Consider the following 22,394-nt stretch of genomic DNA (forward strand, 5'->3'; position numbering starts at 1 on the left):
TTAGTATTTTGGCCATAACTTCCTCATTATTCATCGAAATTGGGCTCATAATATATCGTTGGAAAGGTCTTTTCAATCCCCATACAAATACACTATTATTGGACCCTTATCATGGACCAAAACTAACTATACTGGACGTTTTTCATAAATAGGATACGAAATGAATGATTTTCGAAAATAGAAATGAATTATTTTTATTAAAACATTTTAGAAACAGAAGAATTCATGAGACTCTTCAACATTTTACCTTACTCGATATCAATGACGTGAAAAATACTCATCACTGGGTTTGGTTTTTAGGGAGACACAATTTGGTGTCTACAAAGAGTTTTGGTGCGTAATCTCTTTCACTTTACGTTGTTTACATATTATTAGACTTGGTCATGACTCTCAAACCATAACGCAATCAATCATTATAATTATTCAAACAATTCAACATACCAAAGTAATTCTTGAATAATTGGTGATCACATAATATTTAACGTTGAATCCTTTTTAAATCTACCTCGGTGTCAAAGACACCTTAAATGTATAATGCGCCATAATTCCTATCTCTCGGTATTAGAAACACCTTAAACACATAATGCGCCACAATTTCTATCCCTCGGTGTTAGAAACACCTTAAGTGCACCAAGGCATCAAAATATAATGTATTCCTCGTGTACATAGACACTTACATAGCTCTTTCCCTATGCTTATAGCATCAATAAAAATTATATGAAACATAATAAAATTCCTTTTCAATATTCCAAACCAAATTAAACCCTTAGTTTAATTAAACATGCTCACTATCGTGCCAATAATAAAAGTGTGATTCATATATCACATGCCAAATTAATTATTTCCAATCACTAATCCATCACAATTAATCCATGCTTCATAATTCAATCACCAACATCAACCAAATAACAAATTCCTATCAAAATCTATCATGATACTATTTGGAATTAATTATTCAAAGCCTAGCATGTTCCTACATCATCAAATAATTACCAAGTACGCGAACGTACCTTGAATACGATCTTAAAATCGCCACGACTATACGAAATCACTCACTTGGAAATCCTACAATCCAAAATTATAAAGAAACATTAAAATCTACTCCACACAAATTTCCAGCAATATATACACTCCTTAAATCGCTCATAAATTATTTAAAACAAGCTGAAAATTAATTTTAAACCCCTTAATTTAATCCCCATTAATGGCCGAGTAATCAAAAATCCCTTTAAGAAACTCAAATATGGCTTACTAATAAAATTTCCTGCTTTATTAAATCATTAAAACTTGTTGTAAATATATTTTAAAACACTTAATTTAATGATTTAAACCACCCATAATTAAATTCCTTCAATATACAATAATTTAGAAACCTAGGGTTTTCAATTCGGGGCTTTTTAATTCAAAACCAAATCTGAAATTTTATTTATATCATACTTATAAACAAACATCATAAAACCATCACAAAACCCAAAATAATTAATTGGATGAAGGATAAAAATAGAAAGGAAGAATTTTTCTTTATAACACACGCACACGCACAAGGGAGGAGAAAGGGAAGGTATCTGGCGCCACCTCCCATGACCGTTGTTGCTGCCGGCCCTGTGCTGGCGGCGGCAACTGGCTGTCGTGGTGGTGGTGGCAGCTGGCCACCTTGTGTGTGGTGGTGGTGAATTAAAATAAATAAATAAAGGGGAAGGGGAAAAATAAGAGAGAGAAAGAGAAAATAAGAGGAGAGAGAGAAAATTACCTTTGGGTATTCTCCACTCTGGGCAAAATTCAATTTGTCCATGTGTTGAATATTTATACCCCTTTTCTCTAGAAACCCTCCTAAAGTTAAATTCCCTTCCTACCCTTAATAATCCCTTTCCTATTCAAACTTGTATTTGACTTTGACTTTAAAAAAAAATTCCTTTTATAAAATCACATGCCCTAAACTATATTTTTAAATAATAAAATAAAGTATTTCAAATTTATTAAATAAATAATTAAAATACCATAAATAATTCATTTTGAATTATTTAAATACTTTACGAAATACTTATTTAAATTAAAATACGTATACAAATAGGGGGTTTTACAGGAGGCCTATAATGGGCACGTCTCTTTGTCTAGGAAAGGCTTGCCTCGACGCTGTAGGTAACGTTACTAGGAGACGCGAGCTCGACCGTCCTATATCATGACTCAAGTACATTATTATCGTTTTTTAAAACAAAAAGAATTGAAACTATTTGAAAATTGAGTTGTGTGATTATGTGTGCATTAAAGTTGGTGTTATTACCATTAGGGTATGGTCTATAGGTCCGAAATTCTTGGAGTTATTACCCATGGTTGGGTGATCTTGAGTTATACTTGGTTGATTAAGTTATGAATTGCTTATTGCAAATGGATTTTGAATTAAATTGTTTATGTGATTTAGCATTGAATTGATTATTTTTCATGTGTATGTGAAACAGATGGAAAGGATTGATGATATAAAAAAAAATTACTTTCACTAGTAGAAAATATCAAAAAGGCACCCCTTTATTGCCACCGGTTCAGTCCAAACCGGTGGCAAAAATGGGCTAAAAAATTGGCGGCCTAATGAACCAGTATATAAGGCACCGATTCACTTCAAACCGGTGGCAAATTCATAAAGCCCACCGGTGTAATCCCCCGTATTTTTAAATATTTTATAAATGAAAATTTATTTTATTTATAATATTTATTTGTATTTTTCCGGATTTTATTTTAAAAAGTTTCAAATTATTAACTTGGGTCGAAAATTATTTTAGTACAAATTATTTTATGATCTTTCATTCTACAATCTATGCCATACAAACAAAGCCTAGTCCATTTCATTTATCTAATTGACCCATTAATTTTATGAGGCTCAATACTCCTACTTACCTTACAACTCTCTCCCCTATAAATACCCCATACATCCCCAAAATTTTCCCTACACAAAAGGTTAGTCTTATTTTCTCCTTTGTTTTATTAATTTGTGTAATTATAATTATTGATTTATGGGTTTTGATTTTATTGTTTGAAATTAATTTAATAAGTATCAAATTGTATTTTGATGATTAAACTTTATAAGTTCATATTTTATAAATGTCATAATTTTCAGATTTTGTAAATTTTATAACCTAGGGTTTTTAATTATTGAAAGTCACGATTTTAGGGTTTTTACGAACAATTGATTTAGTGCTTTTATAGTAATGATGTTTGAAATTTTGGTAATTATAACTACTGATTAGTTTAACTTAATCCCAGAATATTTTGAACACGTAAATTCGTGTTTTAATTCTTAGATTTCCATTCGTTAATATTAATCCCGTTTTAATCCCGATTAGGTTCTGAACTCATCCGATTTTGATAAAAAAGTAGTGTTTTCCATGTGGAAATAATGTTTTAAGAAAGACTCACTACTATTGTAGTGAGCACCACCCTCTCGTGGCCAAATTCAGCCTCTAAATATGATTTTCGGGCAGTTTTTGATTTTTAACGAAGTTTTTTTTATGCTTTAAATTTTATCCTTGAGTTTTAAAGGGTTTTTGATTAGTTTAAAATGCTGGAATTTTATTTAAAGTAGTATAATTGTGATTTTAATGAAAGGGTGTGATTACCCATTAAAAAGGAGTTTAATTAGGGGTTTTTAAATAATTTTCAGATTTTTTTTAAGTAGTCTAAAGTAAATTTAAGTTGCTGGAATTTGGTTGAGTATTAACTTATTGTTATTGGTTGTTTTCTAGGAAGTGATTATTCCCTAGGAGACTTTTAAGTGATTAAAAGTGTCACAAAGGATTGTTTATACGAGGTACGTACATGTCTACTTCGTTGTAAGTAGTATCATGTTTAGGTACCAAAAAGAAAGAACTTAGTTTCATGTTTAGAGAACACTTGGATGGAAATTGTTTGGTTATACATTTAATTAATTCATGTGCTTATGTTTATGAGACATGTTTAGGTGAATTGATTATGTTGGTATGGAATTATGGATGCAAGCATGTTTAATTATATTGGATTAATTGTTTGTATGGAATATTGGTACAAGCATATTTTTTTTATTGGATTGGTTTATTAACCACATTTGGATTATTGAAGGATTGGAATTGAATGGTTTAAGTGGAATAAATTTATTAATTATTTCACAAGGTTATTATTATTTTATTTATTATTCAAGCATGACTTGTTAGTATGTTGAGTAAAAGTGGATTAAGCCGAAATGGCTAGGTGGGTTGACTATGTTCAACAATTTTGGATAATTTGGAAGTTTAAAGGAATTAAAGGTCAATTTGTGATGTGATCACCATTGTCCTAAATAAGATTAAAAGTGAATTGATGTATGATTGTTATGTATGGTCTACTTAAATGAGTCAGCTATTAATTAAATTGTAATCACGTAAAGTGAAACAAGGATGAGCAATAAAACTCTGGAAAGTGTGCACTTCTAGAGTATTGACAATTATGGGTTGGGGTACACAGTGATAGCCCGTGGCTTTTCGAGGCTTGTTTGATCAACATGTCCTCTTCTCTTTTGGTATTTACATTTTATTTTATAATGAAAGTTAGATGGGATCCTAGACTAACTTTGTTAGAATGGAGTCACGCCCATTCTTGCATTGCGCTAAACTTTTATTTTAAATGGTTATTTGGGACCAAAATGATTTGGTGGGTTGGACAACCTCATCTATTGCTTACTCCAAATTAAATTAATCAAACTAAATATTAAGAGTCAAGTGTTTGGAACTGGTTACTAAGTATGTTGAGTCAATTGAATTGTTTAAGTGTGGAGTCTTGATTAATGAATTCGTTTTGTATGTTTATTTACTTTAATTAATTGAGCATGTTAGGTTTTGTACGTTGTAGCTTGTATGTACTCAGCTTTGCTGATTGCGTGCTTTTGTGTGTGTTTTCTTTTGGTCATGGCCTTCGCCTTTCAATGACCCTGTGTATTATTGGGGAGCAGTATTGCACAGGTTAGCTTGATGATGTGAGGTTCGGGGATTTGACATACGCATTGTCAAGGGATTGGTGTGATTGAGAGTATTCGTTCTTTGTGTTGAACTTATCTATGTTTTACTATTTCAATTATGTTTTGGGATTTTTAATATTAGTTTGGTTTAATAAGGGCCTTTATGGTTCAAATTTGTAAGCTTTGACTTATTAGTTTTCTAAATTATATTATTTTAAGATTTAAGTTAGATTTCCGCTGCAATACTTTGATAAAGCCTTAACGTTTTAACACGTGGCGGTAACATGCCAATGGTTCTTCTCTATTTTTTTATTTAAATTAATTGGTTTGGAAAAGGGAGAATTATTGGGGTGTTACAACCGGTTCAAGTGAACCGGTGCCATTTAATATTAAAAAAAAACCCACCCCTTAAATCCCCCCAAACCCTACGCTCTCTCTCATCAGTCGCTCTGCTCTTTCTCTCTCCTCTCCTCTTTCCTTCTCTTTCTCTCTCCTCTCCTCCTCTTTCCTTCTCATTTCCTTCGTTCTACCCCTTAAAGCTCAGTGCTCACTCAATGTAACACCCCAATAATTCTCCCTTTTTCCAAACCACTTAATTTGAATAAAATAGTGGAGAACCATTGGCATGTTACCGCCACGTGTTAAAACGTTAAGGCTTTATCAAAGTATTGCAGCGGAAATCCAACTTAAATCTTAAAATAATATAATTTAGAAAACCAATAAGTCAAAGCTTAAAAATTGGAACCATAAAGGCCCTTATTAAACCAAACTAATATTTAAAATCCCAAAACATAATTGAAATAGTAAAACATAGATAAGTTCAACACAAAGAACGAATACTCTCAATCACACCAATCCCTTGACAATGCGTATGTCAAATCCCCGAACCTCACATCATCAAGTTAACATGTGCAATACTGCTCCCCAATAATACAAGTGTAATAATTGGATCATCACAGGGTCATTGAAAGGCGAAGGCCATGACCAAAAGAAAACACACACAAAAGCACGCAATCAGCAAAGCTGAGTACATACAAGCTACAACGTACAAAACCTAACATGCTCAATTAATTAAAGTAAATAAACATACAAAACGAATTCATTAATCAAGACTCCACACTTAAACAATTCAATTGACTCAACATACTTAGTAACCAGTTCCAAACACTTGACTCTTAATATTTAGTTTGATTAATTTAATTTGGAGTAAGCAATAGACGAGGTTGTCCAACCCACCAAATCATTTTGGTCCCAAATGACCATTTAAAATAAAAGTTTAGCGCAATGCAAGAATGGGCGCGACTCCATTCTCACAAAGTTAGTCTAGGATCCCATCTAACTTTCATTATAAAATAAAAATGTAAATACCAAAAGAGAAGAGGACATGTTGATCAAACAAGCCTCGAAAAGCCACGGGCTACCACCGTGTACCCAAACCCATAATTGTCAATACTCTAGAAGTGCACACTTTCCAGAGTTTTATTGCTCATCCTTGTTTCACTTTACGTGATTACAATTTTAATTAATAGCCGACTCATTCAAGTAGACCATACATAACAATCATACATCAATTCACTTTTAATCTTATTTAGGACAATGGTGATCACATCACAAATTGACCTTTAATTCCTTTAAACTTCCAAATTATCCAAAATTGTTGAACATAGTCAACCCACCTAGCCATTTCGGCTTAATCCACTTTTACTCAACATACTAACAAGTCATGCTTGAGTAATAAATAAAATAATAATAACCTTGTGGAATAATTAATAAATTTATTCCACTTAAACCATTCAACTCCAATCCTTCAATAATCCAAATGTAGTTAATAAACCAATCCAATAAAAATATGCTTGTATCAATATTCCATACAAACAATTAATCCAATATAATTAAACATGCTTGCATCCATAATTCCATACAAACATAATCAATTCACCAAAACATGTCTCATAAACATAAGCACATGAATTAATTAAATGTATAACCAAACAATTTCCATCCAAGTGTTCTCTAAACATGAAACTAAGTTCTTTCTTTTTGGTACCTAAACATGATACTACTTACAACGAAGTAGACATGTACGTACCTCGTATAAACAATCCTTTGTGCCACTTTTAATCACTCAAAAGTCTCCTAAGGAATAATCACTTCCTCAAATAAGCCCTTAAAATAGCCGATTACACTACAACAATTCCCGAATCAAGTCTCCTACATAAAGGGACAATAATACTATATTAATTCTCCTTGTATACACAATTTCCAGCAACTTAAATTTACTTTAGACTACTTAAAAAAATCTGAATATTATTTAAAAACCCCTAATTAAACTCCTTTTTAATGGGTAATCACACCCTTTCATTAAAATCACAATTATACTACTTTAAATAAAATTCCAGCATTTTAAACTAATCAAAAACCCTTTAAAACTCAAGGATAAAATTTAAAGCATAAAAAAACTTCGTTTAAAATAAAAAACTGCCCGAAAATCATATTTAGAGGCTGAATTTGGAAAACACTACTTTTTTATCAAAATCGGATGAGTTCAGAACCTAATCGGGATTAAAACGGGATTAATATTAACGAATGGAAATCTAAGAATTAAAACACGAATTTACGTGTTCAAAATATTCTGGGATTAAGTTAAATTAATCAGTAGTTATAATCACCAAAATTTCAAACATCATTACTATAAAAGCACTAAATCAATTGTTCGTAAAAACCCTAAAATCGTGATTTTCAATAATTAAAAACACTAGGTTATAAAATTTACAAAATCTGAAAATTATGACATTTATAAAATCTGAAATTATAAAGTTTAATCATCAAAATACAATTTGATACTAATTAAATTAATTTCAAACAATAAAATCAAAACCTATAAATCAATAATTATAATTACACAAATTAATAAAACAAAGGAGAAAATAAGACTAACCTTTTGTGTGGGGAAAATTTTGGGGATGTATGGGGTATTTATAGGGGAGAGAGTTGTAGGGTAAGTAGGAGTATTGGGCCTCATAAAATTAATGGGCCAATTAGGTAAATGAAATAGATTAGGCTTTGTTTGTATGGCACAGATTGTAGAATGAAAGCTCATAAAATAATTTGTACTAAAATAATTTTCAACCCAAATTAATAATTTGAAACTTTTTAAAATAAAATCCGAAAAAATACAAATAAATATTATAAATAAAATAAATTTTCATTTATAAAATATTTAAAAATACGGGGGATTACACTCAAGACCACCACGAGCCACGAAGACCATGAGCCATGAAGACCATGAAGACCACCACTTCCTCCTTCTCTTTCTCATCTCCTTCTACCACGAGCCACGAAGACCACCACAAAGACATGCAACACCATTTTCTGAGATTTTATTCGATTTTTTTTTATTTTAATCGATTTTTATTCGATTTCCATTTCTGGGTTTTTGTTTTTCGAGTTCAGGTTTATTTTTTTTCGATTTCAATGTTTTTTTTTTCGATTTTGATTTTTTTTTTTCGATTTCGGGATTATTTTCCCATTTCAATTCGATTTAAGTTGGTTTTTTTTTTCGATTTTGTTTTTTTTTTCGATTTCTGGGTTTTTTTTTCGATTTCAATTTTTTTTTTTTTTATTTCGATTTGGAATTATTTTTAATTTCGATTTTGATTTTTGGGTTTCAATTTTGATTTTGATTTTGATTTTTCGGTTTCAATTTTAATTGGTTTTTTATTTTGGATTTTGTTTTTTTTTCGATTCCAATTTTGGTTCTCTTTTTTCGATTTTCACTTTTTTTTAATTTCGATTTTGATTTTTGGGTTTCAAATTTTAATTGGTTTTTTTTTTCGATTTTTTGGTTTTTTTTTCCGATTTCATTTTTGGTTTTTTTTTTCGATTTTGATTTTTTTTTTTTTAATTTTGATTTTGATTTTCGATTTCAATTTCTGGTTTTTTTTTATATTTTTTTTCCTGGGTTTGAATTTCTGCTTTTTTTTTTCTAGGTTTGAATTTTTGGATTGAATTTCGGGTTTTTTTTTGTTTTTTTTTCCGAAGCTTATTTTTATTAATTCATTTTTTTATTTTTTTTTTGTTTTAATTGGTGCAGGTACATTGATTATGCAAGAATATTGATATGTGTATGGGGTTTTTTTTTATTTATATTGTAATTTTTTTTTTTGATTTACGAGTATATTGTACGGAGTAATTTTTTTATGATTTATAATGTAAATTTTTTTATTTTTTTATATGTTGTAATTGATCTATATTGTAATTTTTTTTATTATATATTGTAAATTTTGGATTATATTGAAACCAATTCGATTTATATTGTGATGTTGTTATTTTTTTTAGTTAATTTAATTGTTAAGTGAAAAAAAAAATTAAAATTTTTGGGCACTTTTGCCACCGGTTAACCGGTGCCAAAAACATTTGAAAAAAAATTTTGAGCCATTTTTGGCACCGGTTAACCGGTGCCAATAACCATTTTTGCCACTGGTTTGAACCGGTGGCTTTTCAAACTAGTAATTGGCACCCCGTACATTGGCACCGGTTAAAACCGGTGGCATTAAGGGGTTTTGAACTGGTGTCAATTTCGTTTTTTCACCTAGTGTTTAACTTGCATTACTTGAAAGATGATGGAGTCACAATTAGTGAGTTCATGACTGGAATTGTTATTTTGGCCTTAACCCTCTATGAGAAGTATAATCTAGAAGGTTTGACCCAACCACCTTGGATGGTTCTTTTCGCCCTAGCCCATCTGCCTAGAGTTCCCAAATACTAACCTCTCTTTGACAAGTATGAGGATGTGATCAAGAAGAATAGGTTGTGGAATGAAAAACACCATCGTGAAGGGAAGTGGTTAGCAAGCATGTCTAGCCTTAAGAGAGACTTGCACTATGTGGAGCGTAAGTATGAACCTAGGAGGAGAATTGTGAATTGTGTTGACAGCTGTTCGTATAGAGGATTGTCATCACCCCCAGATACGCGTTTCTAACTCCTTTATTTGTAGAACTAACATTTTTCAACAGGTATTGGTGTATAAAGAATGATTTATTAGGATCGCAGAACGTTCTGAATCATTCTCTGTCCCAATCGACGACTTTGACTTTTGTTTTCGAAACTTACGTTTCTCCAAACTCAGTCAAAGTGGGGGCTTCAGCAGACGCCTAATTGTGTCTCCCCAAAAACCAAACCCAATAATGAGTACTTTTCACGTCTTTGATTATCGAGTTAGGTGAAGAATTGAAGAGTCTCGTGGATTTCCCTTAAGCCTTGACCATTTATAACCTTTCCTAAAATGTTTTAAGCCAAAATCATTCATTTCGTGTCTTTAAACCCAAAATAATTCATTTTGTATCTTTTAAAATAAGTCATTTCGTGTCCTTTTTATAAAATTGTCTAAACCAATTTATTTTGGTCCATAATCCCAGTCCAAATATTATATAGTTGGATGGGGCTTGAAAAGAGCTTTTCAACGATTTATTATAAACCCAAATCCGACTATTAACGAATAAGTTATGACTAAAATACTAAACTAAGCCCGAATCGGACCTAGGTCCACCTTACCTACGACCCAATTATCATGTGGAGGGTCCATTAACCTTAATCCTATTCCTAAACCAATTAGGATTTATTATGAGTTTCTAGTAGTCAGTAATAACTCGTATTTTTAAACCCGTTTTATGAACTATTAATTATGTTTTGGCTTGAATACGTCATATATATTATTATGTTTTAAAGCGACTCAAAGGATTTTATTTACAATAATGACTTGGTTAAAATTATAATTTATAAAATATTTTGATATGGAAGCTAAGCCGAGAATTCAGTAGCCGAATATCAGATTTTCTACTTTGTGTGCAACTTTCTCAAGGTCAACATAAAGACCAAATTCAATACTTCTTCTATAAGCATGACCAAAGTCTAAATCTTTTCCTTGAGTTTGACCAAAGTGAACTTGGTCACCAAGTTTTGACATCATACTTGACCACCAAGTTTTTGACATCATACATAATGTCAAGGTAGTATCTCAAACTCTATAAATAGCACTTAAATTTCAACTATTTTAAGCCAAAACTCTCATCTTGCTCTCAAAACTCCATCCTTCTTTTCTTCTTTATTTTTTTTTCTTATGCCTTTCATTTTCGTAATAGTTCAGCCTATATATGTTCCAAGCCCTTTTTCAACCACTTTTGATCATTTTGTTGTTTGAGACAAAGTTGTTCCTCTCGAAAAGTCCTTGAGGTTAGGCTCAAGAATCACCCAATTCGGAGTTGTATATCTTTTATAAAGTGACTTTTATATGCAACGCAATTTACTTGTTAAGTGATTTCGATCCATGCTTTTGAATGATCATGAAATATATTTCAGTGAAGCATGTTTTAATTGTTTGATCTTAAATATTTAAATATATTTTATGGTTGATTGTAAACTTGTATTGGTATTTAAGATGTTTAAAAAGAAACTTTTATTGTTTAAATTATCCCGAGTATGGGATATTGGAAAGTTTATCTATCGGATTTATTTATTGGATCTTTGGATTTATTACTCCCACTATGCGGAGATAAAATTGGAGACTATGAGCTATGTATGACCTAGTCTTTCCCCTTGATAGGTGGAAAAATGGTTTATGAAAACATTGATCTTCCATTTCCATTGGAATCTATTTTGGGAAAGTCATTGGTTTTGAAATGTTGATAATTTTTGGAATGTTTCTAAACGTTTCTAAATTATGTTATTTCTATTTATGAAATTACCTACAAATGGTAAATCTTACGAAAGCATGTTTAATTAAATAACTTGGTTTTACGTATCTAGCATTGGTATGTACCTAGCGTTTTTGCTAATACGTATTTCTCTTTTGTTTTGCCTTGGCCCTACTTATCATTATGATAAATAGATAGGTGATGGTGATTCGACGTGATCTAAATGTGGCATTGGGGATGAAGGGCAATAATCATATAGTCTAGGTTTCATGGTTGATGTTTTGTATGAAGAGTTTTCATATGGCTCAATTTTGAAAGCTATTATTACTATTATTATTAATATATGAAAGCTAAGCATGTATTTCTTCCGCTGCAAATCTCTGTTTTGAAAAGCCTTACGTAATCACGTGGCGGTAACATCCCTAAGTTACTCTCTAAATCATGTTCTATTATAATTGTTATTGGAGAGTAATTTGGGGGGTGTTACATAGTCTCTAGAAGGTTCTAATCTATCCTCTTCGAAAGATAAAGATCAAGAGTTTGAAATTGAATAAAACTCCACTTTTTGATAATCCTAATTTCGTTTGAATTAGAAGATGCTAAGATATGATTTTCGTGCCTGTAGGGAATATTTCAAGCATCCCTAACTTGAGCCCCACTATGATCATGCACTTAAGTATGGTGGCGTCCAAATGGAAGGAAGTTAGAGCAAAAGAGTCGCCAACAAGTTTTAGGAACTTGTAAACCATTCACGATCACAGAGATCGCTAACTCCATAGTGGTCCTTGTAATACCCGAATATTTTATGATTTTATATATAGTTTATATTTATTTATTAAATAACTTTCCTAATTTCATAATTTTTATTTTAGAGTTTGGAAAGTTTTAAAACCCTATTTTAATTTAAATAGGACTCTTTTTATCAACAACTATAAATTATCTTAAACCCTAATAAAGTTATTGTATTTGATAAAAAAAAAAGGAAGAAAGGGAAGTCGTGGTTTTATATATCACCTATTTTTCTCAACTAGCGAATTTAGTCTTATATTTGTGTGTAAATCAACTTTGTCAGTTGAGTGCTTACTCATTTTTGATGATTTACTCTTGTTCCCTAATCGTCATACACACATTATCATTGTGAATATATGGTGATCCACTTCTTATAATCAATAATTGGTACGGTTGTTCTAGCTATTCTGCAACTCACAAACTTGAGTTATTCGATAGGTAATCACCCGATCGTAATTATTTTTTTTTATTTGTTTGATTATAAATTGTTTGTATTAATTGTACTTCGTATTGTTATGTGTGAATTTTATAATTTGTGAATTATATATGATCATAATTTATATATATACATGATTAGTGTGTGGTATAATATGACTCTGATTGCCGTATTATTTTGTGATATTGATTGGTTGTGTTATTTTTAGGGTTTTTAATGTTGTTTCTATAGGGAGTATTGTTTCAAGGTTTTAGGGTTGTTAATGCAGAGTAATGTTTTTGGGTTGAGATTTGATGATATTTGGGTTATTAGTATTTTTTTTGTAAGAATTGAGATATTGTGATCGAATTGTCATGTAATTTGGGAACTCGTGCCATTATTGAGATACTATTTATTATCAAGTTTATGATTATTTGATCGATGTATGAGATCAAAAAGGTTGAGATTATTATTTTGTTCTTGGTTTGAGGCTCGGCGTTATAGACCTTAGTCCTTGGCATGTTGGTAGTGAGATAATGATCATGAGTTAAGAATGAGGTACAATCTTTATTTATATTTTTCTATGGTCCCCTACAGTGGGAATTGGCCCGTATGTGGTCTGGTTCAAGGTGTTTTCTAATTATTGGGAGTATTCAAGTTTTTATACTTGTTGGTTTGTTATTCGAATTACCCATGTCCAAGGCTAGGTATAGAACAATGAGCATGGCACACTTATGGGTTATATGAGATGATTGAGTAAAGGTTCGAATTATTATTCGAGGTTGAGTTGATAAAGGTTATTTTTCAGAGTACAATGTGTAATGTAGTTTCGAACTACATTATTTAATTGAGCTAGTAATGTTGATTATCCTAGACTAACTTTGTGAGAATGGAGTCGCGCCCATTCTTGCATCGCGCTAAACTTTTATTTCAAATGGTCATTTGGGACCTGGATTGGACAACCTGGTCTATTGCTTACTCCAAACTAAATTAAATTTATTAAATTGAATATGATGAGTCAAGTGTTTGGAATTGGTTAGTAAGTATGTTGAGTCAATTGAATTGTCTAAGTGTGGAGACTTGATTAATGAATTCGTGTTGTATGTTTAATTACTTTAATTAATTGAGCATGCTAGGTTTGGTACGTTGTAGCTTGTATGTACTCAGCTTTGCTGATTGCGTGCTTTTGTGTGTGTTTTCTTTTGGTCATGGCCTTCGCCTTTCAATGACCCTGTGATGATCCAATTATTACACTTGTATTATTGGGGAGCAGTATGCACAGGTTAGCTTGATGATGTGAAGTTAAGGGATTTGACAAACGCATTGTCAAGGGATTGGTGTGATTGAGAGTATTCGATTCTTGTGTTGAACTTATTTATGCTTTGTTATTTCGTTTATGTTTTGGATTTTTAATATTGGTTTGGAATTATTCTATTATACTCTGTATTCTGATATGTGGTGATTACTCAGCTTTTGCTGACGTGTGTGTTATTTTGTTGTGCTACTTGTGTTTGCGGCCATGTCTTTTTCTTATGGTGGCCCTGCGACGATCTATTTGGAATTTGTCCTTAATGGTGAGCAGACAAGACTGTTTTAGCAGGTTGATCAAGTGATCGTAGCTAAAGGAGCTCAAGTGATCGATTAGTATGCTATAATGAGTTTATAAAGTTGTATAAATAGCTCACCTAGTTTATTGGGTTGTAATTATTGGGATTTTGTAAGCCTTAACACTTGACAAGTTGTCGAGTGTGGCGGTAATACCTCCGATTTAGGTGTATGCTTCCGCAATTTTATTTAAAGGTTGTTTATTTTTCTTTTATTTATTGTTTATTATTAGCTAGTAAATCGGGGGTGTTACAAATTGGTATCAGAGCCTAACCACTTGTGGGATTTACGTAGGGATCTTCATATCCCAACGTGGTTTTTGTTTAGGAATGAACTTGTTAATAAAGAACTAGGATTAAAATTGACATAGGTTAAGTGTTTCTTTATGTGCTCGTGCTTGTTTATGTGTTTCTTTTTTTATGTGACTAATTTTGAGTTCGGGGGCGAACTCCTTTTTAAGGGGGATAGTATGTAATACCCCTAATATTTCAGTACTCTATTTATATATTCTATTAAGAAAACTTTAGTTTAGTTTTTACTCTCTTTCAATTTTACAAAAGTATTTATGTATTTTAAGTTTCGAGGACGAAACTTGTTTTAAGGAGGGTAGATTGTAATACCCTAAAATTTTCTATTTTAAGTTTCGGGGACGAAACTTGTTTTAAGGAGGGTAGATTGTAATACCCGAATATTTTATGATTTTATATATAGTTTATATTTATTTATTAAATAACTTTCCTAATTTCATAATTTTTATTTTAGAGTTTGGAAAGTTTTAAAACCCTATTTTAATTTAAATAGGACTCTTTTTATCAACAACTATAAATTATCTTAAACCCTAATAAAGTTATTGTATTTGATAAAAAAAAAAGGAAGAAAGGGAAGCCGTGGTTTTATATATCACCTATTTTTCTCAACTAGCGAATTTAGTCTTATATTTGTGTGTAAATCAACTTTGTCAGTTGAGTGCTTACTCATTTTTGATGATTTACTCTTGTTCCCTAATCGTCATACACACATTATCATTGTGAATATATGGTGATCCACTTCTTATAATCAATAATTGGTACGGTTGTTCTAGCTATTCTGCAACTCACAAACTTGAGTTATTCGATAGGTAATCACCCGATCGTAATTATTTTTTTTTATTTGTTTGATTATAAATTGTTTGTATTAATTGTACTTCGTATTGTTATGTGTGAATTTTATAATTTGTGAATTATATATGATCATAATTTATATATATACATGATTAGTGTGTGGTATAATATGACTCTGATTTCCGTATTATTTTGTGATGTTGATTGGTTGTGTTATTTTTAGGGTTTTTAATGTTGTTTCTATAGGGAGTATTGTTTCAAGGTTTTAGGGTTGTTAATGCAGAGTAATGTTTTTGGGTTGAGATTTGATGATATTTGGGTTATTAGTATTTTTTTTGTAAGAATTGAGATATTGTGATCGAATTGTCATGTAATTTGGGAACTCGTGCCATTATTGAGATACTATTTATTATCAAGTTTATGATTATTTGATCGATGTATGAGATCAAAAAGGTTGAGATTATTATTTTGTTCTTGGTTTGAGGCTCGGCGTTATAGACCTTAGTCCTTGGCATGTTGGTAGTGAGATAATGATCATGAGTTAAGAATGAGGTACAATCTTTATTTATATTTTTCTATGGTCCCCTACAGTGGGAATTGGCCCGTATGTGGTCTGGTTCAAGGTGTTTTCTAATTATTGGGAGTATTCAAGTTTTTATACTTGTTGGTTTGTTATTCGAATTACCCATGTCCAAGGCTAGGTATAGAACAATGAGCATGGCACACTTATGGGTTATATGAGATGATTGAGTAAAGGTTCGAATTATTATTCGAGGTTGAGTTGATAAAGGTTATTTTTCAGAGTACAATGTGTAATGTAGTTTCGAACTACATTATTTAATTGAGCTAGTAATATAGATTATTCAATTATTCTTTGTATTCTGATATGTGGTGATTACTCAGCTTTTGCTGACGTGTGTGTTATTTTGTTGTGCTACTTGTGTTTGCGGCCATGTCTTTTTCTTATGGTGGCCCTGCGACGATCTATTTGGAATTTGTCCTTAATGGTGAGCAGACAAGACTGTTTTAGCAGGTTGATCAAGTGATCGTAGCTAAAGGAGCTCAAGTGATCGATTAGTATGCTATAATGAGTTTATAAAGTTGTATAAATAGCTCACCTAGTTTATTGGGTTGTAATTATTGGGATTTTGTAAGCCTTAACACTTGACAAGTTGTCGAGTGTGGCGGTAATACCTCCGATTTAGGTGTATGCTTCCGCAATTTTATTTAAAGGTTGTTTATTTTTCTTTTATTTATTGTTTATTATTAGCTAGTAAATCGGGGGTGTTACAGTCCTGAACCATGACTGAATATTCGGGGATGACGGTACAAATCCAACCTAAAAAATATTGAACCTTCCCTAAATAAGCCTCTACTTTGTTCTTCTCATATTCATGTGCGCTTTCTAATTAACATACAATCAATATATTAACCCTAAACATGTTTAATCTATGTTGGTTGATTATTAATGCACAAACAAATCTACTATAGGGGTGATCACTTGAGTTAAAATCATTTTATCCTAATTCAAATTATTAATTATCTTATGACGCGTGATTTCAAGTACAAATTCCCTTTAAACCTGCAAGAGAGGGCGTGAACAAGCAATAGGAATAATATATCAAGCAACATAATTATATCAACAATCATCATCATTATAATATCAATCTCATCAAAGCATAGTAATATCATCAAGATCCTAGGCATGATACTAACAAGATTAATAACAAATCCTAGCATGTCACTAAATAATAAAAATCAAAGCTTTATCCCTAACATGATACTAAAAAGCAATAAAGGCATCCTAACATGATACTAGGAATTAATATAACAATCTAAACATGATTTCTAAAGAAATAGAGCAATTGAATTACTCGCTTTGAAGCCTCGTATCTCTTTCTACCAAAACAAAGCACCATCAATAACTTCAATAAAAATATTAAATCAAACAATAAAAGAAATAAGAATAATTAAATTTTGGGACCAAACCCTCAGAACTATTAACCTTTAATGTCGAGCTTTAAGGCAACTTCGAGCTTGGCTAGGTGTATTCGAGACTCGTGATGGACGTATGATGTATTTTGGAAAGGCTAGGCTTAGAAAGAAAGAGAGAAAGAAAGAATAAGCTTTAGCTTAGAGAGAGAAAGAGAGAATAGATTCTTTTTGATGATTTGGAAACGGGGGAAATCGACCCTATTTGTCGAGAAAAATCGACTGTAAACGATAAAAAAGAGTCAGAATCTCACTCGGAGTAAAACCAGCCCCATCGCGGCGCGATGGTTGTTGTACGATAAAGTTTTCGTATGGAGTCCTTCTCCTAATCGAATTAGATTACTTAGTGTCGGTACTTATCTTTTATTAAAATCGGATTTAATCTTTTTCTTAACACTTGTTTTATTCCAAATAGAATTCTTTATCATTTCAAAATCAATGATAATTATAATTACTAATCCTAATCCCTTTAGAACTTAAAATAACCTTCTAGAAGATCATAGAATATTAGGACACATCTTAATGACTTTAGGAATACAATTATAATTAATGGACCCTCCACATGATCATTGGGCCGCCCACAAAACTCATTTGGGACCCAGTTTAGTCTTTTGGCCATAACCTCCTCATTATAACTCGGAATTGAGCTTATAATATATCGTTGGAAAGGTCTTTTCAATCCTCATCCAACTACATAGTTATTGGACCCATATTATGGACCAAACTAAACTGGATTGGACATTTTTCATAAATAGGATATGAAATGAACGGTTTTCGAAAACATAAATGATTATTTTATTAGAAAGCAGAAGAATTCATGAGACTCTTCAACATTTCGTTCGATATTCAATGATGTGAAAAGTACTCATCACTGGGTTTGGTATTTTGGTGAGATGCAATCAGGTGTATATAATGCCTTATAATTTTTATCCAAATCTTAGATGGTTGGATAGCCCTTGAAATTACCTTTCCAATGATATATTATAATACCAATTACGAGCTATAACAAAAAAGATTTGAAAGAAATACCAAACATTATCCAAAACTGACACCGTCCCACAATTTCGACCATATATTTTATTCTACAAAAGATTTAATCTTATTCTAATTGAATTGGAAATTAGATTCAAGAGCTTTCCAATGACATATTATTTATCTTATTCCGATTTCTAGATCAAAAGTTATGAGAAAAAAACCGTAAAAAACTATTTTTTTATCGCGCCGCGATGAACTCTGTCGTGTCGCGATACTTCTATTGCGCCGCGATAAAAGGAGTTTTATTCCGATTCGAATTCTGAATCTTTTTTTATCCTTCAACCCTCTTTTTTCCTTATAAATAGAGGTCGTTTTACCTTGTTTTCAGTCATCAACAAGCTTGATCACAAACAATTATCATCTAATCATCTCCCTAAGCTTTAAGCTTTTTTCTCTCTCTTTCTTGATTTCTAGCCAAGCCAAGCTTAAACACATCGCAACACAAACATAGCCTTGATTTTTCCTAAACAAAAACTGTACATCCCTTGTGATATTCGAATACACCTAGCCCTTCTTGAAGTTGTCTTCAACCTTGACGTGAAAGGTTGATAGTTTTGAGGGTTAGGTCCCAAATCTATATTTCAATTCTTGTTTAATATCTAATTTATTTATTTGATTTAATCTTTCTTGAAGTTTACTAACATGTGTATTGTTTTGATTTAAAGAGATACGAGGCATCAAAGTAAGTAATGTGATTAATTAATTATTCTTTTAATATAAAAATCATGCTTAGAATATTATTTTAATTCCTAGTATCATGTTAAGATGTCTTTATGATTTCTAGTATCGTGTTAGGATGTCTTTATAATTTCTAGTATCATGTTTAGGGTGTTAACTAATATTTCTAATATCACATTTCTAGTATCATGTTTTAGGCTAAAGCTTTGATATTTGTTATCTAGTGACATGCTAGGATTTGTTATTAATCCGTTTAGTATTATGCCAGGATCTTGCTAATAATGTTTTGATGAAATTATAATGATGATTATTGTTGTGTTAATTAATTATACATTGCTTGATTATTCATGATTTATTGTTATTGTTTGATCACACCTTGCTGGCAGGTTTAAAGGGAATTTGTACTTGAAATCACGCCTAATAAGATAATTAATAATTTGATTTAGGCTTAATATGATTTTAATTCAAGTGATCGCCAATAATAAATTTATTTGTGCATTACTAATCAACCAACGTAGATTAATTATGCTTAAGATTAACTTATTGATTGTATGTTGATCGGAAAGCGCACATGAGTATCATAAGAATTAAGTAGAGGTCTATTTAGGACGGGTTCAATCTATTTTAGGTTGGATTCACACCATCATCTCCGAAAATCCAGTCATGGTTCTAGACCATTATGGAGTTAGGGATCTCTGTGATCGTGAATGGGGCGTAACCTTCACACCCGTAAACGGTTTACAAGTTCCTAAAACTTGTTGGCGACTCTTTTTACACTAGTTTCTTTCCCTTTGGACGCCACCATGCTTAGAATGCATGATCACAGTGAGGCTCAAAGTTGAGTGTTGAAATATTCCCTACAGTAATACGCCTAAATCTATCTCTACGATATAATTATATATATTATGCTGGTATTTCCGTAGCGGGAGATTTAGGGGTGTTACACAATGTATTTTTATCCAATTTTGAGAAACAATATACTGAAGCAATGAATTGTCATGATTATTGACATGTTTTATTATGCATTGAAAAGTCATGTCTATTACTTGTATTATTATGCATTAAGTAGTCATGTCTGATTTTTAATATTTGTCTTATTATACATTTAGTCATGTCTCATTTGGGTTGAATGGTCATTCAATTTCTTAACGACTCAATTTTTTGAATAGTAGTCATGTAACATGTCAATATGTAGTTTGTATTATTGGGTGTTGAATGGTCATTCAATTTTTTTTACCAGTCTAGGAGTTCAATGTTATATATACTTGTGCATTTATCTGTCCACAATTATACTCATCCAAATTAAATTTCAAAATTAACAAAGAAATATAACGTTTTCCATTAGCTCAACCTCTAGTTCATCTAATTCTGATCAATATGCGGAATTTGATCCACTTACTAGTTGATGAATTTGTCACAAACCACCTTCCAACTATGATGTTTCATCAACCACAACCCGTGACTGAAATCAAAAGTGTCCCGGGGCCTAGAGGGGATACAGATAGGAAAGATATGGAAAAGGGGAATATGTAGTTGTATAACGACTACTTTGCGAATAATTCAGTGTACAACAAAAAACAATTTTGGCATAAATTTTGAATGCAACGACCTTTGTTCTGTACTTCTGTTGGATTATGAACAAGGTGATTGAGGGGGATCAATTATTCCAACAGCGTAGGAATGCAGCTAGAAGGCTTGGGTTATCACCATTGCAAAAATGTACTGTTGCAATAAGAATGTTAATGTATGGTACTGCTCTAGGATGCTGTGGATGAATATCTACGCCTCGGTCAAACAACAGCTAAGAAGGCTTTGCAACATTTTTGTCAAGGGTTTATAACACATTTTGAAGCTAACTAAGTCCCATAGATGAAGATTTAAGGAGAATCTTGCATCAAAATGAAATGCGTGGTTTTCCTGGCATGATAGGTAGCATTGACTGCATGCATTGGGAGTAGAAAAATTGTCTTATGGCTTGGAAAACACAATACATAGGCTGAAGTAAGAATGCAACCCTTATTCTGGAAGCTGTCCCTTATCAAGATTTATGGATTTGGCATGCATTCTTTGGAATCCTTGGATCTTGTCATGATCTAAATGTCCTTTACCGGTCTCCGGTATTTGATGATGTTTTACAAGGTCGGGCTCCTCCAATTAAATTTTTCAGTGAATGGCCATGAATAAAACTTGGAATATTACTTAGCAGACGGTATTCACCCAAGATGGGCTACCTTCATTCAAGGTATATATAACACTTCCTCAACTTCGGAAAGACAAATTATTTTCTAATAAACAAGCTACAGCTCGAAAGAATGTTGAACGAGCTTTCGAAGTTTTACAAGCAAGGTTTGCCATACTACAACCCTCACTTGCGTTTGATGAAGACATTTTGTGTGACATAATGAAAGCTTGTATCATTATGCATAACATGATTGTTGAAGATGAACGACACAACTACACTCAAGCAGAAGTTTTGAGAAGGTACTACGAAGAAGATCGGCCACAAAGTTCAAGACCAAGTACAAGTGCCACAGTGAACAATAACGAGCCTTTTGAATTCAATGTTGGCCGACCTCCTAACGTTGATTTTGAGATGTATGTTCAAAGAAGAACTTCCCTACGTGATAGAGAAAATCATGTTTCTTTTATAGTGGATTTAGTAGAGCACATTTGGCAAAAATATGGTTCTAATGATGAGTAAACAATTAGAATGACGTTAAGATTTTTTTAGGTTATGTCATTGATTAATATGGTTTCTTAAATAAGAAAATGTAGTCGTACAATAAAAATTAAAACATAATGTATTCGTACAACTATAATTTTATGTGGTGGTATAATATCTATCTTTCTTATGTTATTTTAAATTTAAAAATAAATGAGTATTTTCCTACGTGGTTGATTGATCGATAAATTTTTCATTATAATTTTACTAATTATTATTTACATAATTAGTTTTATATAATTAGATTTAAATTTTTCAAAATGTTATTTAAATTCTTTCAAACAAAAAAGTAATTTAAACTAGTATAACTTCATTAAACGAAAAATAATAAATATGAATATGGTGATATGTATAGTAAAGGTAATCAATAGGCGGGCCAAGGTAAAAAATGCCCATTTATCGGGTCGGG

General features: G+C 31.6%; 1 protein-coding gene across 1 annotated transcript; it reads left to right on the forward strand.

Moving 5' to 3' along the window:
* The first annotated feature begins 20,640 nt into the window (after positions 1–20,640).
* On the forward strand, positions 20,641–21,964 carry LOC145578045 (uncharacterized). The gene is made up of 4 exons (XM_081635447.1): positions 20,641–20,792; positions 21,025–21,095; positions 21,292–21,380; positions 21,470–21,964. Exons 1-4 carry the CDS (start codon positions 20,641–20,643, stop codon positions 21,962–21,964), a joined length of 807 nt encoding a protein of 268 aa, XP_081491573.1.
* The last annotated feature ends 430 nt before the right edge of the window (positions 21,965–22,394 follow it).

The sequence above is a fragment of the Chenopodium album genome, chromosome 14 (genome assembly GCF_948465745.1).
Source record: "Chenopodium album chromosome 14, dcCheAlbu1.1, whole genome shotgun sequence".
NCBI lineage: Eukaryota > Viridiplantae > Streptophyta > Magnoliopsida > Caryophyllales > Amaranthaceae > Chenopodium > Chenopodium album.

Bases quoted from the DNA above. Each gene is read 5' to 3' on its own strand.
- LOC145578045 (XM_081635447.1), top strand. From the start codon at position 20,641: ATGCGGAATTTGATCCACTTACTAGTTGATGAATTTGTCACAAACCAC. The intron at 20,793-21,024 runs GTAGTTGTATAA...GTACTGCTCTAG, and splicing joins GATATGGAAAAGGGGAATAT to GATGCTGTGGATGAATATCT. The intron at 21,381-21,469 runs GTATTTGATGAT...ATTACTTAGCAG, and splicing joins ATGTCCTTTACCGGTCTCCG to ACGGTATTCACCCAAGATGG.